Source organism: Lepisosteus platostomus, chromosome 4 (genome assembly GCF_059453375.1).
Source record: "Lepisosteus platostomus isolate fLepPlt1 chromosome 4, fLepPlt1.hap1, whole genome shotgun sequence".
Lineage (NCBI taxonomy): Eukaryota > Metazoa > Chordata > Actinopteri > Semionotiformes > Lepisosteidae > Lepisosteus > Lepisosteus platostomus.
The window spans coordinates 40,427,636-40,455,424 of record NC_142614.1 but is presented as its reverse complement, the minus strand read 5'-3'; the positions used below and the strand labels follow the sequence as shown (position 1 = coordinate 40,455,424).

The following is a 27,789-nucleotide window of genomic DNA, read 5'->3' as shown; positions in this document are numbered from 1 at the left end:
TGCAAAATGTAAAAATGTCTCAGCCTAAATTCTAAAATTTATACCTATACTGCATATAACTATATATCTTATCATTCTGCTTGACTTTTTAAAAATATTTTTATTAATGTGGTAGTTATTAGAACATTTTGTTATGTGAAGTTTAAACACAGGCTGTTTTAATGTTACTTTACATCAACCCAGCCTATCTATCTGTTTCAGAAATTTTCTGAGAAATCTGTTCTTTGCTAAATACTCACAATCCAAAAAAATAATCCCCAAAATATTTTTACTGGTTCTTTTATTTACAATTCAAAATGTTAATCGGTTTAATAATGTAATGGAAGGAACATTAACACAAAGCTGCCTTGACACCTAGGACCATCTGGAATATCAGAGGCTGTATTCACACTTGATAGAGAATCCAAACTGCTGACATCATGATATTCCCCAAACAGAACTAACACAGGACCTACCATTTTAGGACTAGACTTCCAACAAAAGACACCATTAAGTATGCCATGCAGGTGTGACCTGGATTTTGATAAAACGCTAACTTTTCACTGAGTGTAAATAATGTGAAAGCTGCCCAGGTGCACCTATTGTTTGTGTGTGACTTTTGGCAGCAACACAGCTTTTAAAACAAGTCAGAAAAGCACAGTGCCTACTAGTCAGCTAGCTTTACAATTTCAGCCGATGAAAATAATAACACAAAGTAGAAGATAGAACAGTTAATTTAAATAGCCCAAAGGCTGGGATGTTCAAATATGAGCTAGAGTTAACTAGATATTATTTTGCATCCAATTATGAAGGCATGTGGCCTTTGCCCTTGCTTATGTTCCTGATGTGCAATAGTCTCACCTAGTTTTGCCCTGAGGGGTGGCAAACAAGCAGATTATTTAACTGCACACAAAGGGAAGAGAGAGTGTTCATTAAAATCCATGGGTGCCATTACTCTTTGCAATTTCTTTTGTAAAATGACAGAAAGACAGAGTAAGGAGAATGTGTACTACTGACAGGTGTAATTTCAGCCTTACTTGAAAGACCAAAACATAAAAGGAAGATAAAAGCTTTCTTCTGGTGAATGAGGAGCAAAATGACATGGAAAGCATTTACTATATTAAACACCCATTTGCAAGACAATAACTCTGATGTATTTTTTTTCTTTTTCTGGAAAACATTCAGAGGAAAAAACCTTATTACTCTGTTATTTTGTATACAGAAAGCTACAGTAAGAATATTCCCAATAGTTGCCTGTTGATGGCTCAAATGTATGATTGACAGAAATTTGGATGTAATTTTTGTCCAGCAAATAAATTTTGTCTGGGAGTATACAATAAAACAATACTGTATATACCATTATATATTTCAATTATATGAAATTATTTAAAGAATTTAAAATTGTTTAGTGAATGCAACAATATGACAATATAACATTCTAAGCACTCAATTCACTTACAACAGGCAAGAGACATCAAACTAACATACATTCTAACACACTCATTCTGAAATATCTCCATCAATTTTACTGAATATCCCCATCAATGGATAGCAGTCCCATTCAGATATTAACAGACACAAAAATACAAATACAGTACTGTATATGTACACATGTATTTGTATAAACAGATGTCTTGTCATGACTATTTAGACACTCCCATACTGTAAATGACTGTAACTTATTACCATTAAAATCCTTAAATTGCAATGGTATAAACATAAGAAGCCTGGACAGGCAGCTACTTGCCAAAAACAGACAATAGATCTTGTATTACTCTCTTTCCTGGCATAAAAACAGGGCAAGAGTCACAATACCTTGCTAAATGTTTTGTCTTTTTAGATATGTGACCAGCATTACCCAGATTACCGAACAGCAAGTGTGTGCGATAATGTGCCATATTGTAAAATTATTTGCTTTTTTAGAAACGGGGTGAAACATTTTTTTCCCATTTTACAGGAAGAAGCATGTAGCTCTAACACAGCTCCACTAAAACTATAAATATCAACAAAAATACATTACAAACATGAAAATATCTCAATAATTGTGGCAAACAGTGCAACTAATAAAGTTGGAGATGTTCCTACTGCTCTGATGACAGATGTAGTCAAATGTAGCTGAAGAATGATGACAGATACTGAAGACTAACTGAAATGTACATGTACTCTGTGGATTTCTTAAATATAACATTTTATTTTGAATATGTTTTACATCATTACCACATCTAATGAAAAGAACAGTATTCATTGCCATCTTGCTTTAAAATTCATGCATAACATGGGAAATTTAAATGATAGATTGTTTATGTGGTTTTCAATAAAACATAGCTCTTACTGAGGCTTATTACTTGAAATCAAATACTGCAAAGATAGAATGAGGATCCTTACATACATTGCTCCACCATGCCTTACTTTCAGGAGAGTTAGTACTGACTGAGGAGTAGCATGTCTCTCATTCACATCATTGCAAGCTCATAGTGCCACATGCCCAATTGTGCACCTCTGCTAATAGAGTCCAAGTATTAAGTTGATCATAGCCCAGAATGATGTCTGGGGAATAGGATTCAACTTGTGTTCTGAATGAGCTCCTTCACCATTTGAGCTGAGAGCTCTTTTACTGCTTCAGTCATTTTATGAGCTTCTATAATATGATGGATCATCCTTGCTAAATAGTTCCAATCAATACACCAGTTGTAAAGAAAATTCATTGAAGGAACATATTTAACAGAAATTATATATAAATCAATGTTAAACTGCAGTCAATTATATCAATATTCAAACCTACACAACCAGAACAGTATTATTTGTGCATTACTTTAAGTAATTTACTGTACTGTATGCGTCTTTTCATATACTGTAGTTTGCAATACTATACAATTTGTTAGTATTTGTATTCTCAGTATATTTCAATTTTGAGTGTTTTAATTTATATTAAAAAGTGGGAACAATATTTCAGGAAAGGTATGTGATTTGGAAAATGGTAATTATATCAGATTTATCATTGTAAGTGTCCTGTAGTTTTTTTCAAGGTAGACTGCAGTTAACAGGAGGGGATCGCTGTTGGTTCTCAACTTCCTACCACTTATTACTATTTCCAGCAAAAAGAAAGACTCGTGTCAGTTTCTATAACTTTATTTTACTAATACCAATAAAACCAAATGCTTTCATGCCAGTTTTGTTTATTATTAAGCTTAGTAGTGTTAAGAATTTGTAATAGCAGCTGGAAAAGCAGTTCACACTTGTTATATTTTGATAATAATAATATCTCATCTCACTTATAAACCTTATGATTATTATTAAGTGGTTTATTACACTCTGTGTTTATCAAACACTCTCACATTAAGCCACTGTGTTCTGCAAAAAAACAGTTTAATTCTTTACTTCTGAGTGAGGGTATTCTGAAACCAGAAACTTCTTCACAAATTTTACACAGAGCAATTTGTGATAAGTTCACACTCTCTGTATATTCTTTTTTATGTTTTGTGTTATTAATTTTACTTTACATTTCAGCAGCACATTTGAAATGTTTGAGGAGGAACCAGAATTATGAGGAAATATAACATTCCTTCACCTAATCAATATGTATTTTCAACATACGCATCAAAGGTGAGGGTGCCATATTTGTTGGTATATATCCATGAAAAGAGACTACAAAAATGCAAAAAAAAGACGTTTCTGCTGTGCTTACAAATTGTAAAGCAAGGTCAGCTCTTTCTAAATCTATGTTGACTATATCCTAGAATTCCATTGCCATACAGAGTGTTGCACTCCATAACCTTTTAACTTTCCAGTATGTGGGTATTACCCCCATTGTTGAAAGAGTTTTGTTTATAATTTAGGAACAATGTCTCTTGTTTCCTTAATTAGTATTGGTAGAATACCATTATGACCTGGAAACTTGTTTGTTTTAGATGCACTATTAAATACAATATTTAATTTTCTTCTGTTCTAATACCATAAGATATAGCACTTTGTTTTTGCTTACTCTGAGGGATGTTCTCATACTTGGAGGGTATTTTGTTTGGTGAGTAATTATTCATTCAATTCACAATTTTCTAACATTTTCCAAATATAACATAAGCTTCGTCCTTTACTGTTATTTTGCTGTCACAATATGGAAAAAAATATTTATAATTTATCATACTTTATTTTAACTATGTGGTCTTATTAACCTTATCAAAAATAAAAAATTAATGCAACTTTTTCAAATAAACATTTTAATGGAATAGGGATGCATTCACTTATATTTGGATAAAAAATTAAAGTTTAGTTAAATACATGTTGGAATTTCTTCTGTGTCTTTGTTCATTTCTTCAGGAAAACATCCATAAAACATGAATTAAAGAACTTTTTTCCCCTTAGAATGCATCACTATGTTTTTGTATATGGCTTGAATACAATACATGTGATGCCGCATTGTGTTACTGTAAAACTAGTGGCTAATTTGAAAATGCTAAAACACTGGGAAAACACTTTTCATCCAACTGCTCATTTTTAACCCCCCCCCCCCAAAAAAAAAAAGCAAAACAAAAACAAACAACAACAACAACTGTACAATTAACCAATATAAGTTCCCCATCACATAATAATGTAAAAATAATTCTAAGGTTTCCAACACAAATTGATATGTATCACATGTATTTCCACTGGGTTTTATAATGATTAATATAAAAGTGGACCAGCAAATTCTTTATCACTTAATTCTTTTGGTGTACTGTATATTTTCAACTGCAGGTCAAAAATCAGGGTTCCTAATTTCCACATGCAGAGCAAAACATTTTTCAGACATAGCGTTGTCAAGAGCTATAGTGCCCGTGTGTATTAATTAGTAGTAGACCTGGCTCTTGTTCTAGCACAATGGTAATATTTCCTTCTACAAAGCCATAAACCTACAGAAACAGCCATCTGTCTGCCTAATGTTAATAAACACAAAAACTTTCACAATGTGAATTGTTGGCGCCAAGGAAAGCTGAGGGAAAGGAAAGAGAAACTGTATAGGGAAAGCTTAGGAGAGAATGAAATAAACAGCTACTCTGTCAACAAGTCGTCTCATTTACAGAAATGAACAAATGGGTTGATAAGTGAGACTCTTGTGAAATCCAGCTGTGAAGTGGGGCTCAAAACACTATGGGCAGCAGATCGGAAGATCAGATGGACTGTACAGAAGGTGAAAGCAACAACTATTTTCATTGTAGGGCATTAATAAATATTTTTAATGGTTTGATTAAACCATGTATTTAGCAACTTCCCAGCTGCTATCTCAGTATAGTACATGGAGTATTAGGATAATGCTCCCACACAGTAAAATAAAAATGCAAATGTAGTTTCATAATAGCTCAAAGTACCATATATAATTCATTGGTGTCTACTTTTTAATATGTATGAAACAAATACAAATCTTAGGCCTTACATTTTTCCTGCTTCAATACACCCATGACAGAGTACTACTTTGCCACAGCATTTTTATTCTTTTATTTAAATAATGTTCAAAAACCAATACAAATGTTACATAAGTTAATGCATTATTTTCCACAGCCTATATTTAAGTATGATAGAGTAATCTGTATTATAAATGGGTACACATACAGTTCCCATATTCTTCAGATGCCCAGACAAGAGTAACAGTTGCCTGGAATACATGAAGGCAACATAAACATACCAAAGAGGTCAAGCCTTGCCAAACTGTATTAAGATTACTTGTTACTCATAAAAGAAGAGGTATTATATTCTCAAATGTGTGTTCAATTTAAAAGAGAGAAGGGGAGGAGGAAAATAAACATTTTCAAGCACACTTTTTCATCAGAGGAAATACTTTAGTGGAAAAAAAGAGAAAGGGGAAAAAAATAATGTCAGCATAATATTGTTGATGATACACAACACTATATTTTGTTCCATAGATATTTTTTTTCTTTTAAACACAGGAAGAGGTATATTAGACACTGCCTGATTCACAGCTTTTTTTCTGAGTCAGCTACAGTGGTTTCTTTGAATACCTGTGAAAGGAACAAGCTGTAACCAGCCCGTTTATACCAGCTTCAAAAACGCAGGCTTAAAAAGCCAGAACAGCTTATGCATGAAACTGTTTACATAGTCAACATTCAGTGGGAAAATGTGCGTCTGCAGGTTCCACCATACTCCTTTACTGCTCCTTATTTGATCTTATAATTACAAATCCCATGGGTGCAGGTAAGGGGAGGTCATATGTTATCTTTTGCTTTATACTGCTTCAAGTAGAGATTTTGTTTGCCTTCATCTTTCAAACATCCAACGAAGTAACAATGCCATGTTTATTCTATTCATTGTTTTTGATTATTTAAAGTTACTCTTCATTAAATTCACCCTTAATCTACAGTTGCTCAGATTACACTTTTGTGAGGCCATATAGTCAATGCGTGAATCTTCATACATCCAAATTTGGATCACAGGTCCAAAGTTTTATGACTGGTGTTAAAGACGGTATGTTTAATCTTTATACAATGTCTCAAAAAAAATATTAGATTAACAATTAGATTAACTACTTTTACAAATACAACAATATTAATTTTGGTACAGCCAGACTGGCTCTTTTTCTCTGGACTCTTTCTTGTCTGATAATGTACAGTAGCATGATCATGAGTAGTGACCTCTGTGTCAAAAGGTTGGTCTGTATATACTGTGTAAACCCTTAAAATGTAAAATTACTGTAACTTTGATGTGCACTAACGCTTGTGTAGTTTTCACCAGGTTTCAAATATGCATTCATTTCTCTCATATATTTTTAGCAGATTAATAACTTTGTTAGGAAAAAAATAGTCTAACACATTAATAGCTTTTTTTTTGTTAATTCCATGCAGCAATAACTTACATTTCAACCAATTTAACTAACTTACAGAAGTATACAAAAATGACTTTATTACTTATAAAACAAAAAAGTCAATTATTAGATTTGTTAGCATTTAGGTAAGATAAAAAAGAATTTTTCAATCTTCTGATGAGAGGTGAAACATGAATATTATATTTTGTGTGCATTTAATTTTTAAATATGAAACATGAATGTTTAAGAATGAAAGGTAATTAAACGAAATTCCTTTTTTCTGTAGGCAAACTTAAAATATAAAAATAAAGCACCGTGAAAGTACTTAGACAGAAGTGCCCTCTAACTATAGCTATACCATACAGTTTATAATTTGGGAAATACTAAAAACAGGGTAGGGATTGTTAGATTTATAATGGAATTGCCTGAATATCTATGGGGAATCCTATTACGTAGTGTTGTAATAATGTACTCACAGTTATTTTCCCACTGCGGTTGGCCTCCTCTCGCTGTGCCAGGGCTTTCAGGAAGTTATCTTTGAGTTCTCTTCCTGCACTTGCCAGTGTCCTGGAAAAGACAACATTTGGGGGGTTTGAAAAGTGTCAGAAAAACCTTTACAATCACACACAGCAGTGCAGTGTTTTTCTTGTATTATCACTTACTGGCAACTATCTCACTTCATAGGTTTCAAAAGGTCACACAGTAGACTGCTGGTATATACTTTTTTCCATGAGTCTCACAAAGTCCTGGACAAGAGGCTTAATTAGTCTAAAAATAGTATCAGACATCTTTAACACATCTTTACTGCTGGATCAATCACACTTGTCAGTAGATAAGAAATAAAAAGAGAACAATTTGGTGGTTATGCAGTCCTGTATAACATTAATAGAATATTTAATTTTATACAGTATCATGATACTTACATCATCTATGACTGATGATACAGTATACAAAATTATTGGTAATTGTGTAAAAATAGTAATAAAAAAACGTAATTTTATTTTATATTTGAATTGTCTGTAAGTAATGATATATTAGTAATAGTAACAATTGCATTGTCGTACTATACGTTGCATTGTAATAATGGCTTCTAGAAAGCAGTATGCAAGAACAATGTTAATTCTTGATGTTTAATAGGGATATCTGTGGATACTACTACTGTACATGGAATTAATTTTTTAACAAAGTTTTATTAAGTAACAGTAACACTGTTAACAGTTACACTAGGCAATGACATTAACAATTCAGTTAGTTTAAGACCCTTATAGTTGTTTTTTGTTATTATAATCAGAACAAAATAAACACAGAGATAACTTTCTTAGCCTCTCCAACTCACCACCCCAAACCCCTCTCTTTATGGGAGTTATATGTATTGTATATCATCAATAGCTTATAAAGAATATACAGTATATTTTTTATACAGAATATAAGATTCTACACATAATATAAAACTGAATGTAATGTCAAGAGTCCTCTATGCCAACTCAAAGGTTACAATAATTGATAAAGAGATTCCAGATTAAATATAACTCCTTCTTTTTGTACTTGCAGTCAAATATACTGTAGGTGTTTCAAATTTACAATGGCCAACCGCAAGAGAAACCATTGTGCAATAGCTGAATTATTTTTATTCTTCCAGTTTAGGAGGATAGCCTTCTTAGCTACTGCCATGGAAAGAAGTAAGAAGAACAAAGAACCCTGTTGGAGACATTGAATCCTGAAAGGTCCCTAATGAGGCAGATTAGAGGATCTGATTACTCTGGTCCATTAAACTAGAGATACAATTAGTAATTTTTTCTAAAATTATTTTAAGAGGCATAGAATTCTAAAATGCAATTCAATAAGTGTCAGTTGTTTGTTTTGTACAATGTTGAAATATTTCAGATTCACCATTGCCCATTAAAAACATACTCCTTTGGGTAAAATTTACCCAATGAAAAAGGTTGTAATGAACTCATCAAATTTTAATATTGGAAGAAAATATAAAGTTGTTTGAACAGATTTTATGCCAATAATCATCAGATTTATTTAATACACGGTCAATACCCCACTTATTATATGAACGAAACAATAAACCATCAATAGAAATAAACACAGCATATAGTTTAAAGACAATTTTATTTCCCCTAATATTTCTCAATTATAATTGATGTCAGTTCAAGAGAAGTCATACTTTGACTTTTGATCGCATATAGAATTTGTTTGTATTTAAATAACTGAGTAGTTGGTAGAAACTACTCCAGAGTCAATTGATGAAAATAAATTAATTCTGGATTAAAGGGAACCATCAAAGCTATTTTTATATTTTGGGGTTAGAAAGAATTGTCATTGATGAATGCATCTCAAACTACAATGTACAATGTTCATATTAAAGAGAACAAGATCTTTTTACCTCTGAGATTAGCTTTAACTGTTTCCCAAAGTATGGAGGAAGAACAGACCAATGAATCATTTCTTTTAAAAACAAAAACGAAGGCAGACTAAGAGAGATCCTAAAACTTACAGGTGCACAATCAGAAATTATTATTGGATGTACAGTATGAGAACCTGTGATATGTCAGGTGAATTATTCACAAGAAAGATATTAATACATGTATACATTTGAAACCTATTTAAATTGCAAACATTTGTCATGTTCTATCTCCAGCAAATGTGTTTCTTGCAAAAAACACACCTCTGCCTTCATTTTCTCCAGCCACCTCATTATTTCTACTTTTTTAATAGAGGAATACAGATTGTTACATATAAGTGACATAAATTGTGACATTGTGACATAAATAAACTATATTTTTAACAGCAATCCCATTAAATAATTGAGAATACAAAGAATGAATCAAGATAATAAGAGAAAGGAGGAAGAAAGGGGATGAGGATAAAGAAAGTGGAAAGAACAAAACAAATAAAAAGGTATAAGGGTAAAAGAAAAAATAAGGCCCAAGACACAAAAACCACACACAAACAACCCACATATAGATGCCTATACCCAATCATGATATAGAATAACAAAACAAAAAAAACTAACAAAACAACAAAGACAATAAACATAACCAGCAGATAGTAACACAACAAAACAAAAAAGGATTTTCAACAAGTGAATTAACCTAAATATTGTATCATACTGTACATAATAGAAGTCGATGCGGAACAGTTAACACTACAGTAGCCCAAAACCTTAATTATTTCTTTCACTCTGGAGAAGTTACAATAATTATTAAAATGGCCATGGAGTTCATTTCTAATCTCTAAAAAGTTTACTTTATTTTGGATCATCTGATTCACCTTTCAGATATCCCTGTAAAAATTAAGTTGTCATGCACAGTTTGGAAATCCAAAAAGGATTCTTTCAAATTTTTGTTTTTCTGAGAAGTTATATCGACCTTCACTGTAACTTAGATACACTAACCTTTTATCTTATTGTTCGCCTCTTTGAGACCCTTGATCAGCTTGTGGATATATTCAAGGCTATTTTTCAAAGCCTGAATAGTTCCTCTAAGAGGACTCAAAATATCATACTTTTCCAATCTTGTGACAAGAGATGTAAGAAAATTTAGATTGATCATGCACACAAGTACATTCGCAGTATAATTCGTTTTAACTTAGTGGGGGGAGTACATATAAAATTCTGGGATGTATCCTAATCACTGAGACTACAGCTGTTGATAAATGATTCAAGAGGCTTATTTTTTTAAATTGCTTGACATGTATAAATTCAACACCTAGTGTGGGTTAACCAACTATACCTCAGACTGCAAGGTAGTCAATTTAATAACTGCTAATTAATATTAGGCAGTACTTATAATATAATAGTATTATATTATATTATAATATTATTACTAATTATAATATATTATTATATTACACAATCTCTGAGAACTCTGCATCAATTACATGCTAAACAAGTCTCACTCAACCATAAACCTGAGCACTTCACAAACTTCACTTCACAGAATTCTGTAACATCTGTGGCACGTTGGGAAATGTATTTTTTTTTGCAATGTATTCAGCTCATGCGCCAAATTAAAAAATACATGCTAAGAAGGAGACAACTTCTGTTTAATTTTAAATAGAACTTTAAAAATAAAATTGTTCTACTAGCTTTCATAATTAAGAATGCCTGAACCACAGCTTGAGAGATGAAAAGACAGAAATAAAAAAATGAATCCCTGAGAGCAAATGTTTGTGTGTCCTAGTGGTAAGGGGAAGGGAAAAAAAGCACAAGTTTTCATGCATTAAAGGTGTTTTTGACAGTCTAAAAGAGTTCTCTACAGCTTCTTAAGTCATATATTTGTATTGGGGACATACTGTTTCAGATACTAAACTGAGAAGAAAATTTAATAAAATTCATCAGATATCTACAATATATTGCGTGGAATGAACTGGGTTTAAAAAGCCTGGAGAATATCCTGATTTGGGGCACAGTTTGTTTTAACACAGCATTGTCTTGCGCCTTGATGGTTGCATTGTCTCCTCTCAATTGGGGGTACTGGAAGTGGCCTGCTCTCTTTTTATAATCCTCGATGCATGAAGAAGCACAGACTTAAAGATCTTTATCCTGTAAAGCTACTGTTGTCATGACCACCAACCTGCCTAGACCAGCCCCGAAGAGGACTAATCAGTTCCAGCAGCAGGTGCGGCAGGCTGCGTTATTTAGGCTGCGTTATTCTCTTACCCGTGTATCGCTGCTCGGTATTGAGTAAACTTCTCATGAGCTCTACCTAGCATTTTGTTACCTTTTTGTCTTCCTGGTATTTTGACAACACCTTTTTCGCCTTCGGACTACAGATCTCGCCTTGCCCCTCCGATTGTTTGCCACCAGTGTCGTTACCGGATTATTACCTACCGTTCTCTTTTCGACCTCGATTCCGTCTTACGGTTTGGATTGTTTGCCACCAGTGCCTTTACCGGACTTCGACCTACCTTTTGCCCTCTGACTACGATTTAGCTCCTTGTTTTGGATTTTCGCTTCCTAACCTCCCAACGACTCCTGCTTCTGCATCGGATCCCTATCACCTCTTCAGTGTGTCATTACAACTGTAGCTACTGTATGAGGCTTTGGAGCAGTTTGCAACCATCTTCATTGATTTCATAATGCCACTTTGAGGCATAGTGGAAAAGAAAATTGTCAATAAAATGACCGCTAGGCCAGCTAGAAACAAAATGAAAGCTCTTTTCAAAGACCAGATTTTTCTCTGGGTGACATTTAGTGTGGAGTTAATGTGTTTCTCTTCTTCTCTCTCCCACTTCGAGCCTCCTCAGTATGAGTGTGTGTGTGCTGTGCCCCAAATCAAGACATTCTGCTGGCTTTTTAAACTCATAAAAAATATGTTCTTCTCAGTTTCATATCTGATATATCCCTAATACAAATGGTAATGCACAATAGTGTGAAACTCTTCAATGAGCTGGGCAGCTGCTAATCAATTGAGGTGCATCTCATTTGTTTTCGGTAGCATAGTGACAGGGACATTGTTTTCTGAATTTCATAATTCAATTCAATTCAATTCAACTTTATTGTCATTAAACTTACACAGGTGCATAGTATAATGAAAAGTGTTTCTCATTAGTCACTCAGGTGCATTGTATATATAGGACAGAAGATAAGACAATAGACAGTAACACAATAGCAGTAACAGTAACATGTAATAACATAACATAAATAACATGTAATCAAGTAATCAAAACTGTGCAAAATTCCACAAACAGAGAAAATATAACAGGACACGGACAGTGCAAGGTAATTCTTAGAACAGTGCAAAAATAGTATGGTTAAAAATAGTATGGTTAATTAATAAATATTAAATATTATTACGACCGGTACAGTTTTACTGGGCTGTAGAGGGGACAGTACAATTTCGGCTTACATGTGTGTGTAGTGGTGTGGGAGTACAGTCATTGTGGGTACAGGAAGATGTTAGGAGAGATCATAATATGGTGGGAGGGAGTGGGGGCGTCACCAACTTGACAGCTTTGAGGAAGAAGCTATTTTGGAGTCTAGTTGTGTGTGACTGGAGTTACCGGAACCTTCTGCCAGATGGTAGGGGAACAAACAAGTTATGACTGGGGTGAGTGGGGTCAGACATAATTTTGGTGGGTTTTTTCAGACTCCTGGTGTTGTATATTTCCTGGATGGATGGTAAGGCACTGCCGATGATGTGTTGGGCAGTTTTGACCACCCGCTGCAGTGCCTTACGTTCGGATGCGGTGCAGTTGGCGTACCAGACTGTGATGCAGCTGGTCAGTATGCTCTCCACTGTACATCTGTAGAAGTTGGTGAGGATCTGTGGATGTAGATGTATTTTCTTCAGCCTTCTCAGGAAATACAGCCGCTGTTGTGCCTTCTTGATGAGACTGGAGGTGTTCAGTGTCCATGTAAGGTCCTTAGAGATGTGAACACCTAGGAATTTGAAGTTATTCACCATCTCCACCCCAGACTCTTCTATGTAGATGGGGGAGTAAACTTTTCCTTGTCTTCTGAAGTCAACAATCAGCTCTTTGGTTTTGCTGATGTTGAGACATAGGTTGTTGGTTCAGCACCAGTCTGCAAGTTGTTTTATCTCCTCCCTGTAGGCAGTCTCATCATTGTCAGTGATCAGGCCCACGGCTGTGGTATCGTCAGCATACTTGATGATGGTGTTTGTGCTGAACTTGGCAGTACAGTCGTGGGTGAACAGGGAGTAAAGCAGTGGGCTGAGCACACAGCCTTGAGGGGCACCAGTGTTAAGGGTGAGTGTGTTGGAGGTGAGGTTGCCAATCCTGACAGTCTGGGGTCTGCTGGTGAGGAAGTCTAGAATCCAGCTGCAGAGGGTTGTATCTAAACCTAGAGCCCTGAGTTTGGTAGAAAGTTTTATGGGTATGATGGTGTTAAATGCTGAGCTAAAGTCAATGAACAGCATTCTTGTATAGGTGTTCCTTTTATCCAGGTGAGTTAGTGTGGTGTGTAAAGCTATAGAGATTGCATCCTCTGAGGAGCAGTTTGTGCGATAGGCAAACTGGAGAGGATCCAGTGTTTTTGGAATGCTGGCTTTAATCTGTGGAATAAGTAGTTTTTCAAAGCACTTCATTACGATGGGGGTGAGTGCAATAGGGCGGTAGTCATTCAGGCATGTGGGGGCTGATTTTTTAGGTACTGGCACGATGGTGGTCATCTTGAAGCAGCTAGGTACAGTGGCCTGGGCCAAGGACAGGTTGAAGATGTCGGTACAGACATCAGCTATCTGCCAGGCACATGTTCTGAGTCCCAGGCCAGGGATACCATCAGGTCCAGCAGCTTTATGTGTGTTCACTCTACTTAGTGATTTCCACACATCTAGCTTGGATAGTGTGGGGGGTGGGGTGGTAGGGGAGTCAGTGGTCCAGGTGGTTGGTTCAGGGTTTTGATTTTCGAAGCATGCTTGTTTGGAAGAGAAGGGTCAGTAGCGCTTACAGGGCTTGTTTTGCTCTTGTAGCTTGAGATTGTATTTATGTCTTGCCACATGCATCGTGGGTTAGCATTGATGTTGTAGTGGTGTTCTATCTGGGATTTGTACTGTTTCTTGGCAGATTTTATGCCAGCTCTTAATTCTTTCCTAGCCCCTCTCAGTTCGTCCTCATTACCAGATTTGAAGGCTGCATCACGGGCTTTGAGCAGGGAGCGGATCTCAGTGTTCATCAAGGTTTTTGATTCGGGAGTTTGCATATCTTTTTAACGCTCACCACATCATCAGCACATTTGCTGATGTAGCTAGTGACTGCTGATGCATACATATCAATATCGGTGTGGGATCCATGGTAGGCTGCATCTTTGAACACACTCCAGTCTGTGCACTCAAAACAGTCTTGAAGCATTGATTCTGCCTCTTTGGTCCATGTTTTTAGAGTTATAACTGGAGCCTTGGTGCGTTTGAGAAGTCATCTGTAGGCTGGGAGTAGGAACAGGGAGATGTGGTCAGATTGTCCAAGAGGGGGGTGAGGTACTGCTTTGTAAACACAGGTACATTAGTATAAACAAGGTCAAGTGTGTTGTTTCCCCTGGTGGGGCAGTCAACGTGTTGGTTGTAGCTAGGCAGAACTGATTTCAGATTTCCCTGATTAAAATCACCTGCAATAATAAAAACACCATCAGGGTGTGCTGATTCTTGTTTACTAATAGCTTTGGATAGCGTTTTGACTGCTTCCTTAGCATTAGCATTAGGAGGTATGTATACAGCGGTAATAATGACCGACGTGAATTCCCTAGGTAGGTAGAAGGGTCGGCATTTTACCATTAAATATTCTAAGTTGGGTGAGCAATGGATCCCGATTTCTTTAGTATCTCTGCACCATGCTTGGTTGACATAAATACACAGACCTCCTCCTTTATTTTTACCAGAGGCGGCTGTTCTGTCCGATCGGAGAGTAAAAATTAATCCAGCTGAATGGCGGAGTCCGGTATGTTGTTGTGAAGCCACGTTTCCGTAAACAGTATGTAAATTATAACATACTGTTTTACACAGACATGCTCTAATGTGCTTTCCAATCATGCTGTCCTGCATAAGTCCTCCCTTATACCTTATAATATTATATATACTGTATATGGGAAACCTCCTAGGTTGGTGCTGGAAGAGGTGTTAGTGGGGCCAGGAGGGGGCGCTCACCCTGCAGTCCATGTGGGTCCTAATGCCCCAGTATAGTGACGTGGAAACTATACTGTAAACAGGCGCCATCCTTCGGATGAGACGGAACACAAAGGTCCTGACTTTCTGTGGTCATTAAAAATCCCAGGGTGTTCCTCGAAAAGAGTAGGGGTGTAACCCCAGCAACCTGGCCAGATTTCCCATTGGCCCTTACCAATCATGGCCTCCTAATAATCCCCATCTTAAATTGGCTTCGTTATTATCGTTATTACTCTGCTCTCCTCCCCACTGATAGCTGATGTGTGGTGAGCGTTCTGGCGCACTATGGCTGCCGTCGCATCATCCAGGTGGATGCTTCACATTGGTGGTGGTGGAGGGGAGTCCCCATTACCTGTAAAGCGCTTTGAGTGGAGTGTCCAGAAAAGTGCTATATAAGTGTAAGCAATTATTATTATTATATTGTATATTTTGACCATTGCTCTAACATGAGAAGACAAAAACAAAAGACAATACTTTTGGATTTTGAGCATGGCATTTATTAATTGAATGGCTAGTAGTGGGGTAAGGCATCTGTCTGGGAGATTCACAGACTATTTTCGGTTGAAACCTGGAAGGTGAAGAGGTTCACTATCACTGTCCCAAAAGTCTCCTAAACAATATTTACCACCTGGGGAGTGAAGTCTCCACTTTGTGCAGTTGGAGATCTTTTTCCAGAAACATGATTGAGTGCACCTGGAAGACGGACTGCTCTAAGAATTTGAAGGAGCACATTTGCCTAGAACAGCAAATGGGCGGCCACTCAGTAAAGTGATGATTCTTTTAAGCCACCAATGTTGTGTTCCCTGTCCAAAATATGTTAACATCCACCTCACGCATCTTGTATAGGAATCATGTATTTACTCTCTAATGGTCCTGGGTCTGCTATGGAGAGACCTTGAAACTTCAGTAATTAAATATCTTGACTCCTGCCCAGTACAGCTTCAGAAACTTCAGGTAAGAATGGACCAACATATCAGTTGACAGAAATGATTAACTAGACTATAGTAATCACAAAAAGTACTGAAAAAATGACTTCAACAGACAGGAAAAAAATATTTTTCCATACTGTGATTGCACGTCCATATAAAGATACTGTATGTACCAAGCTTAGATTTATGTAAAATATACCATTATTAAATTTCAGATATTTTCAAGTTGTTAATGTGTACCTTATACTGATTCCAAGAACAATTTTAATAGAATGGTATTAAGAACAATTCTTAAAATACATTATTTTAGGATAGTGGTGCCAGTAATTTCAATACATCTCCAGCTGTAGGCATTTATACAGTACTTAAAAATGATCTACTAGAAGTTAGTGTGCGTCTGCTTAGGTAAAGTATTAATTTAATAGACACCTATTTAGAGGAACATTAAAAGAAGACATTGCCAAAAATTTAAGTTTTACTGAATTATACAGTCAGAATACTTAACAACAAAAAAAATAATCAGACAATTAATTTAAACTATACATAAAAATAAGAATAAGGATTAAAATTGTTTTCTAAACACAAAAATATACATTTGATTACTATTTTTTTACAATTTAACAAATGGGCTCATACTAAATCTAAATGCCTATTAGGCACAATTGTTGCATAAACACTGAAATAGTATTTTGAGTGACTTTGTGTTGACGAATCTGTAGCCATATTAAATATGTTTTCATAAGAACTATCTAGTAAAAGCATCACTTGATATGTAGCAACATATTTACTGTCAAAACTATACATACATATTGATCAAATGTATACAATGTAAGAACTGAAAATTGAAACAGTATGCACTAGTTAATCTGGGAATTTGAAGTTACTATAAAATTAATTATTTCAGAAATTAAATGATTTTTGTATGATGTTATAACAGCTTTTTACACTTTAGTTGGCTAATTTCCATGGAAACAAGGTTCTGGTCTACACTGAGGTTCCAACACCTGACAAAACATTGGCACTGAAGTTTCAGTTAACACAACACTACCAGTGCTAACCCTTCATCAGCTCTGTGCTAAGTTTGCAAAAACCAACTTCTACTCAGTAAACAGGTAATGGAGAGAACCTTTTTACTGTGGTTTACGTAATTCACCAGCAAGAAATGGCTTGGTTGGAGAAAAGGTATTTATTTTTTATAGTAAATTTGATTTTATTTATACCATACATTAGAATTAAAAAAAAACTTTTATTGCATACTGTACACTGTTTCCTTAAGTTTGAAGATAATGTACTTTATAGTATGTTTGTTATTTTACACTGCTGTTCCTCACAATAGTGTACATGATACTTAAGGAATGTGAAGCATTAGGAAACTCCATTATAAAAAGACAACAGATAAACATCACAGGCTAAGCAATCCATCATAGTTTCATGGAAAAATCACAAAGATTAATGCAGTTGTTAATGTTTATAATTCACTTTAAGTGAAAACATAAATAGAACAAAACAACATCAAATTTTACGTTGAATTCTTGACCAAGTTAAAAAAAATAGAAACAATAATATATTACATTAAAATATTAAACATCTGCTTTTTAAATCATTTTGTAAGGATAAACTAGAGAGTTTTTGTGTTTTAGCTGTTAAATTACAGATATCCTGTATAGACTCGGGATTGCAATAGGTGAGAAGCACATTAAGGCATTCCGTTGTATTCCGTCAGTTTGGTGTCTTGCTGGATGGTTGACTTGTGAGAAAAAGCTAACTTAAATGTAGATCATTGCTAATTTATTTTCTTCTTTAGGACAGAATGGAAGTAAAAAATGTAGTTATTCCCTCAAAGAAGTACCACATATGATGGCATGAATAAATTTGTGAACACTCTAAATTAGTCAGTATTCTTTTCTTGTACAGTAAATCTTAGACCTAAAACTTAACTAGATTAATCCATGGCATGAAGGCATAATATATATTTTCTATTATTTAATTAACTATGTTACAAACCATAAATATCCTTGTATTATCCTTACAAGTAACTGGTTTCAGGAACTGGTGGTACCTCCTTGAGCATTAATGACTCAAAATACAAATCTCCTGTTGTCCTTACTGTTTATCAATCTCTCCCATTAATTTTTGTTAATTTTATTACAGTGTTCCTTACAGAACTACTTCAAGTTGGTGAAATTTAAGGATTTCCTTCCTTAAACAGCTTTTTTCAGTTATTGCCTTAACATTTCATAGGGGTTTAGATGTAAACGTTGACTTGGCTAATCCAAAGTGTAAAACTTCTTCTTTCACAAGCATTATGTTGGAGATCTGTTTGTATGTTAATTGTCTTGCTGTGTGACCCACCTTTGTCTCATTTTAAAGTGACAAATTGATTCTCTGAGTTTCTTCTCAAGAATGTAATAATATACTGTATTACCAAATTCATGGTTTCCTCAATGATGGCAAGTTGAGGTCTGGAGCCAGCAACGCTAGATGTTTAGGATGAGGTTCATCTATTGGAAGGCAGTGTTTGGTTTTCACCAGACTAAATGTTTCTGGTAGTGACAAAAAGTTGAACTTTTGACTCATCAGTCCAGAGAAAATTCTTCAAATCTTATGTTTCATCCAGGTGATTTTTAGTAAACTTGATGTATTATCCGAATTCCACCATAAGAAATCCACGCTTATGACTCACTATGCCCCGTGTAGACTTCACAATGAACTTCGCCAGGTTTAAAAATTGCCAGCAGCCATATCACCCTGCAACTCACAACTGGAAACCCACTGAAGCTAAGCAGGTGTGAGCCTGGTCAGTACCTGCTAGAAGAGGTGTTAGTCCTGCGGTCCATGTGGGTCCTAATGCCCCAGTACAGTGACTGGGACACTATACTGTAAAACAGGCGCTGTCCTTTGGATGAGACGTAAAACCGAGGTCCTGACTCTCTGTGGTCATTAAAAAACCCAGGGCGTTTCTCGAAAAGAGTAGGGGTGTAACCCTGGCGTCCTGGCCAAATTTCCCATTGGCCCTTACCAATCATGGCCTCCTAATAATCCCCCTCTATGAACTGCCTACATTACTCTGCTCTCCTCCCCACTGATAGCTGATGTGTGGTGAGCGTTCTGGCGCACTATGGCTGCCGTCGCATCATCCAGGTGGATGCTGCACATTGGTGATGGGGAGTACCCATTGCCTGTAAAGCGCTTTGAGTGGAGTGTCCAGAAAAGTGCTATATAAGTATAAGCAATTATTATTATTATTAAACATTATTATTAAACGTTTATTTACACTTTGGTTTCGTCAACAAACAAAAAAAGGAGACATTTTCCACAGTACAAAAAACTATTCCTCAAACTTAAGTAAACTAAACCTGTACCTACACAAGCACGTCAGAACCGTTGTGCTCTAATTTCCTCCAGTTTTTTTAAAACTAAAACTTCTAGTATTTCCATTAAAGAACAGTGGTGATTGGCCGTCTTAAAGGCATATGCACAATTTACGCAAACAAAACAACGTGGTTTTCAAGTAGAACATCAATACATTTACAGGATTGTTTTTAAAGGAATATAACCAATTTAAAACATCACATGGCTCCTACAGTACATTACCGGCCTCTAATTGTTCTTAACCTACAATGGAACACATTACCTACAACTTAAATAAAAGGAGCCATGATAACTAAATTTCAAGGACTGATTTATGTCCTTAGGAACATTAGGAAATTCTCACAGTTTGATCTAGTCAGTCTCTAAGAGTCGGATCCTTTCACATGGCTGCCTTCTTATTCTGCTTGGTCTTTGTTTTAATCTGTACTTGCCTCACAAGTCCCCTTTTATCTGGAAAGCACTCCACAATCTTCCCCATTAACCAGGAATTCGGCGGAGCAAAGTCATCCACCACCAGAACCATGTCCCCAGGAATGAAGTTTCGCTTCAGCTGGGACCATTTTTTGCGCTCTTGAAGCAATGGTAGATACTCCTTTGTCCATCGACGCCAGAACAGGTCTGATATGTATTGAGCCTGTCTCTGTCTTCTTCTCAAACACAGGTTTTCCTTATTGAATAATCCAGGAGGTAGCAATGGCTTGGTCTTCAATAACAACAAGTGGTTTGGTGTTAACACTTCCAAATCATTGGGGTCTGTGGATACTTTTGTTATCGGTCTGCTGTTAATTATGGATTCTGTCTCGCACAATACCGTCTGCAGTCCTTCTTTGTCGAGGTTCTGTTCTCGGAGAGTGGAATTGAGGATTTTTCTTACTGATCTAATTAATCACTCCCAGGGTCCACCATGATGTGATCCAGTAGGGGGATTGATAATTCTCTTCATGCACTGTCCCTTAAGTAGAGTGGAGATTTCCTCGGGGAATGTCTCGTTTTGTATGTGGCGGATGATTTCCAGCTCTGCGTTGTCAGGTCTTCCACAGAAAGGCGACTGTTTGGCCTTTGCGCTTTCCAGTTCCACTTGTCTCTGTAGGTTTTCTCCCTTCAACGGATTAGGGATGGCTGCCAACTTCCTTCTTGACCTGCTAAGACTCTGAAGCATGTCTGTTAAGCTTAGAATCCACACCACCGCATATTTCAAATTTGTCCAACACGAATAATAATGAATCAATTTCTTAACTGCATCGTTATTCCTAACAGTCAAAGTGTTTACCGTTACTATACCTTCGACCTCTGGATCGTCGGTTTCCATCATTTGAGGATTATTTGGGATTTCAGGCCAGTTCTGTTCTGAACATCTGAGAAAGCTTGGTCCTGAGATTCAGACCTTGTTCCGCAGAAACCTACCCACCTTGTGGCCCTTGGATGCATAATCTTCCGGATTTTGGGAGGTTTTGACATATCGCCACTGTGCCACAATAGACAGTTCCAGAATGGTTGAGACTCTATTTGCCACGAAAGTGCGGAATGGTGTGTTCATTCCCAAGGTATTTCAGTACAGCCATACTGTCTGTCGAGAAGACAGAATCTGCCAGTTCTACATGTAGTTCTTTCCTTAACTGTCTATCCAAACGAGCAGCAACCACTGCTGCAGTCAGCTCCAGGCACGGAATAGTTTGTTGCTTTAAGGGGACAACCTTGGCCTTTCCAATCATAAGGGCACAATGCATTTTTCCTTCCTGGTTCCGCAATAGAAGATAACTCACTGTACAATAAGCGTGTTCGTTTGCATCTGAAAAATGATACAACTGGGCAAAGCTGTGGTCTCCAAACTCCTCTGGCATCTCAGCAACTTGAAGTCTTCAAGCCGACTGAGGTCTGACAACCACTGCAACCACTCTGCAGCAAGCTGTTCCGGTAAGTGTTGGTCCTAAGTGAACTTCATTCTGCTTAGCTCTTGCAAACTCCTCTTTGCAGATAGGACTACAGGTGCAGGAATTCCCAAAGGATCATAAATTGAGCCAATCACAGACAGCAGACCTCTTCTTGTGAGAGGGTGATCCTTGATCATGATCCAAAACTGAAAAGTATCCGATTCTATACACCACCTGACCCCAAGTGCTCTCTCCATGGGAAGCAAGTCACGTTCCAAATCCAGGTCCTTGATCTCCTTGGCCCTTTCATTTCCTGGAATGGTAGATAGGACCTTGTGACTATTACTGACCCATTTATTGAGCCTGAAGCCTCCCTTTGCACATAATGACACAGTGATACTACTACTAATAATATATATAGTAATAATGACATCAGCTCTTGACACAAGGATACAGCTTCCTCGTCATTGCTAACTGACTTGAAGCAGTCGTCAATGTAAAAGTTATGCAATACTGTGTCCATAACACAGGTCCTGAATTGGGCTCTGTGATCTTCTGCACATTTCATAAGGGCATAGCTTGCCATGCTGGGAGATGATGTCACTCCAAACAGGTGTGCAACCATTTAATATTCCTCCATTTCCTGGCATGTGTCCCCATTTGGCCAACAGAGAAATCTGAGCAGGTTTGTGTCTTTTGCAGCCACTTTAACCCTGGCAGAACATGGCTTCCACATCGGCCATTACTGCCACTTGTTCCTTTCTGAACCTGGTCAGCACACCCAAAAGAGAACCGGTCTGTTCAGGACCCTGCAGGAGCTGATCGTTTAAAGACATCTCTTGGAAGGATGCTGCACAAACACTACACAGATCTTCTGCTTTACTGGGTGGTACACACCATGATGAGGTATCTACCAGATCCTACCATTTGTATGACCCTGCTCATCAATAGGGACCTTCACTGCATAGCTCTTGTTGAATAGATCCTCCAGGAAGACTGTGTAATCTGTATGGAATGAAGGATTTCTGTTGAACTGTCTCCTCAAGATCAATGCTTGCTGCAGCAACACAGTGGTTATTTGGCACACTGATGTCTCTGTTTCTCAAAGGTAAGCATATGCTGTAATGTCCATCTATAAGCTTAGCTGATTGTAACACCATGGCCATAAACTGATGATCTTCCTGTGACATTTCATATTGCTCATCCCTTTCCAGATTCAGGGAAACCATTCTTGAACTGTTGATTCCACAGATTCTCCAACTGCACAACAGATATACGATTTGCGACGTGCGGCACTTTTGTGAAGTGTGTTTGAGCTGTGCTCGAATCATCCCTCAGAGACCCGTTAATGATTCATCCTAGTGTGGTCTTAATAATAATAATAATATAATAATAATAATTGCTTACATTTATATAGCGCTTTTCTGGACACTCCACTGTCCAGAAAAGCGCTTTACAGGCAATGGGGACTCCCCTCCGCCACCACCAATGTGCAGCATCCACCTGGATGATGCGACGGCAGCCATAGTGCAGTGCGCCAGAACGCTCACCACACATCAGCTATCAGTGGGAAGGAGAGCAGAGTAATGAAGCCAATTTATTGTTAGGATTGTTAGGAGGCCATGATTGATAAAGGCCGATGGGAAATTTGGCCAGGATGCATTACATCACACAATGCATCAACCAGCCCATCTTCCCTCAGAGCAGGAGTGTTAAACCATTGCAAATCACCATGGCTTTCCTGATGTTGCAGACATGGTTTAAATGGGCACCCTTTTGTCTGAATAGTCACTCTCCTGACTGGGTGATTATGTTGCTCACAACTGCCAGAAACATCACTGAACACATCTGCCTTTCCTTCCTTGCTTAACACTAGCAATGTAGCTTGACCAAGCTCAAGTTCCTTGAAAATCTTAATTTTAGCGTCTGAAACGGCCAAAGCTTTCTCAAGTTCTAGTGCCTCCCTTTGTGCTTTCAACTCAGCTTCTTGTCTCTCAAGAGCTTGTTTTTGCTTTAGAGCAGCTGCTTGAGCAAGTAAAGTTGCCCTTTCTATTTCTGCTTTCACACGGGCAGAAGATGAGGAAGATGTGTGAGTTGCAGACTCTACATTAGAGTTCTTTCTCTGTGTATTCTTACAAAGTCTTACCGACTCCACGGATATACTATGAGCAGGACTCACTTATGCATCAGTCTTTCTGGCTAGCTCAGTCTGTTTATGGACTTCATGCATCTATCTTTCAGTTTTTGTGATAAATTCAGCAAGGGTGGCCATTCTGGACTTATGCCACTGGCGCTGATCATCAATAACATTGTCTGCACACATGCACTGCTACACCGAATCATTGAGCTCATCAAATTCCTAATGCAGCTCTATGAAATTCACATTTAACCTGGTTTTGACTATATCAATATTAATGTCATTTTCCATGACCTGTTCAATCTCATTCATTTTACTAGTTATCTGCCATAATTTAGCCTTTCTTGATCCCAAGAGTCAAGAAAGCCTATCCTCCTTAGCTCTATTCATAAGCTTCTGTATACTTCTATTTTTTAAGTTGATAATTCTGCTGAGCCACACTCCAATACAGCATGAAAGTTAAGCAACTGCAATGAATCCACACTTGGTCCATAATATAATTCTCCAATCACCATACTCAAATCTATCTTTCTTATCAAAGATCCTAGATAAAGTGGCAGAGACTGAATTTCTTACAGGTAAAGACATTTATGAAAAACTCCTCAGGTTTCCTTCCTGGTCATAGCACTCACACAGCTTTTGTAAATGACATGCTGTTATCCTCTGACGAGGATCTCACCTTCATTCTCATTCTACTAGACATAATTACAGCTTTCCTTTACTATTTATCAAATAATTTTGGTAGAATACCTTGAAACTGTAATGGGCTTATCTAGTCATGGACAGGCTTCATTTAAATCATATAATACAAATATTTTTTAATTTGTATTGTTAAATAATGAGTTCTCCTTTATGTTAGAAGTAAAATGCAGAGTATCACAGGGTTCTTTTCATGGACCTCAGAGACATTACTCCCTTAAAGGGATTAACTATGTTATTAGGTAAGATATTAAAATATCTGTTATCTATTATTATAAGATATTATAAACAAAATTCCCCTAGGGGACAATAAACCTTTAATTGAATTAAAACAGGATGACAGCTAACTTACTAATACTTGATTCAGAAAAAAAACAGAAGTTCTTACATAGAGCCAAAAATGATGCCAACTTCTCTTATGGCTGTTAGCACTGTTAATACCCCAAGTTTAGTTTGTAATCTCAGAGTAATTTTCTCTCCAACCTTAACTTTTATTTACAAAACATTTAGAACATATGTCTAGAGTTTTTTTTTCCTCCATAGACATTGTGAAGTTCAGATGCTTTCTTTTACTACATTATGCCAAGAGAACAGTACATGAGTTTACCACACTGAGATTTGACAACTGTTAGCAGGATTACCATTATTATCTACTCCTGGATCCCTACAGTAAATGCCTCACCTAATGTGAAACCATAGCTGGGCCAGGATGATCAACTATAAGATCAGATATCCCAGACTGATCAATTTAGCAGACTGGGACATACCCACTTCCCCTAACACTGCACATTTGCTTTCACAAATTAACCCCAACAGTACATACAACATCTCCCAACATGTCTCACACATATCCTGTCATTCAAATACTACCTCACCATACATAGTTAGTGTCTTGAGTGGTGGAAAACTATCAGGCCTTCAATGCCCAGGATTTTTTTTTCTCCTTGTGTATTTTTTTCTCTCCTCCATGCCTGATGATTACATTGTTAGTTTATGATACATTCGACCACTTTACATGCACTAACACTACTTTCCTTCTGAATAATTGCATGGTCTGTTATAGTCTATGTAAATAACTGTGAAAGTGCTTTCTAACAGACAGTTGTGATGGGTTTTGAAGTTAAAAACAAAATTCAATTGAATTGTAAGAATTCTGAGAATTCTTTGTAGTGCTAGCCACCAAGGTTGCAGTTTCAGGTAAGTCCAGATCATATGCAGAAATGAATCTCCTATATTAACATGTGGAACATAGAGAAGACCCCTGAAGAAAGTCTCAGTTTTTTATGGTTTAAAAAATGTAATAGATAAGTTCACAAAAGGAAAGTGCATATCCTGCCAGTGCACTGTTATAAGAGGAAACCTCAGATTTTTTTCCTACTTTGTATTTCAAACAAAGCTGAGCAAACTTAGGAGATATCCCCCATGTGGGCTTGAGTAATATGAATTGAAGTAATGGATATTGAGGATTTAACAGAGACCATATTCAGCTGAAATTAATTGAAAGGTATTTTTTAACTTCATTGAAAGATATTAGTGTGTTCGCCACTGATACAGATTACTTATTTTCTGAGTATCTTAAGGTTTCAATTCAATTAGGATTTCAAGAGATTGACATTTGGGGTGGAATATGTAAATTACTTTTTATTAAATGATTCTTTCCTCTTAAAAAGTCTAAGGAAAATTGGAATGATTTGTATATTTTACTATAGTTCTAGAATTAAAAAAGCAGAGAATATAGTGCTTTCCAGATTTATTAATGCCCCATATGAAACAGGAACAAAAACATCATAAAGCAGAATGAGTTAAGGATCTAATAATGTGTCTGACTTATCATAACACTGAGCCAAACAGCAAATACTTATTTGACATCATAACTGAATTCCAGAAAACAAGCATTTCCTGTTTATTCACACTTTAAAGTATCTGTTTAAATACAATTTAATAAACAAAAATATACAATAATATTCTTCTCTTTGAAAGTCTCAAAAGTCTCTGGAACTATGTAGAAGCTTCCAAGGGTTTCTTGTTTTGCAGGAGATAATACATGGAAAACATCCAATCATAGCAAGCATTGTCATTGTTAAAATCAGAGAGATCTAATACTGTAAATACTGGCAGTTTCAGAATATGAAGTGTTGAAGACTTCTATTTGAAGATGCCTGCACAAATGTGGCATTCATAGATAGATACCAAGTAGATAACCACATAAGAGGTTACTCTACTTGTCAAAAATGATTTAAATGACAAAACTATCATACGATCAAATGAAATTGAACTTTAGTTTCTGGGGTATGCTTATCTGTGTCATGTTTGGTGTAAAAATGATGAAGCCTTGTTGTTGAAGCAATACTAACAATTATTGCTTTACTTTTTGTATCTACATATGAAACTTAGCTCTTGTCTACAAGCCAGTACCAAATAAAAAATGTTTCCCAAATCTCAAATTTAGTCTTACTATTTTTATTTTACTTTGCAGCTCCTAAATCCATCCAATTTAAAAAGTTGACAGAAATAAGCAAGAACAGTGGTCCTAATGCATACAGTATGGTTCTCTGTTAATAACATCACCCTCAATTGTGTATTCACACCTTATTTTTTATTGTTTGTTTTTTATGTATTAACTTCCCTTAATACAAATCTTTCCTACTGGCAAATTAAGGATCTTTCACACAGACCAGAAAAGAAAAAAACATACAGTATGACTAACTTGTAATTATATATTATTTAATATACTTTATATATTTATAATATATACAGGAGTATCTATGTAATTGTCTATTCAAAGTACTTTAAAATGGTCATTATGTAACACTTTTTCTAGGCCATGTTGACTTTCACCTAATAATCCAACAGCCACTTAAAAATTGCTAATCTAAAATCATTTTCAGTTGTGCCACTACTTTTATAGACTGGTGCTGCAGTAATGATTTTCCATTTAATAGGTATTATTTCTGCGTTGGACTGCTGGATGTTTGGTTAATAGCCATGGATCACAACTGTTGTTTCCTTAAGTATCATACATGTAGGTATCATAATTTATTTAATACTCCATTAAATATAACTATTTATTTAATATATATAGTTAATTTTTTCTTACCTAAATTAGTGGTATTCAAACCTACAATATCCACCATTCCTTCAACAAGTTTTTATCATCAATATAATTTTCAGAATATATGCAGCAGGTGTCATTAGCGGTTTAATTATTGCCTCACAGCTCTAAATTCAGATTTGATCCTGGGACAGGTGCCTGGGACACCTTCTGTCTGGAGCTTTGTAGCAGTGGCCATGTGAGTTTTTAATGGCTTGTTACGCTCTTGTTACACTGTGACTCACTGCACCTTGTATTGGACTAATCTCCTAAGGATATAATCAATTTATTGGA

At 36.3% G+C, this 27,789-nt stretch overlaps 1 protein-coding gene across 1 annotated transcript in view; it reads right to left on the bottom strand.

Moving 5' to 3' along the window:
• The window catches only part of cfap299 (cilia and flagella associated protein 299), a 258,827-nt gene that overhangs the window by 132,338 nt on the left and 98,700 nt on the right, over positions 1–27,789 (bottom strand). The window contains exon 3 of the mRNA XM_088629493.1: positions 7,246–7,336. Within this exon, the coding sequence (XP_088485619.1) occupies positions 7,246–7,336 (91 nt within the window). The remainder of the gene's footprint in view (positions 1–7,245; positions 7,337–27,789) is intronic.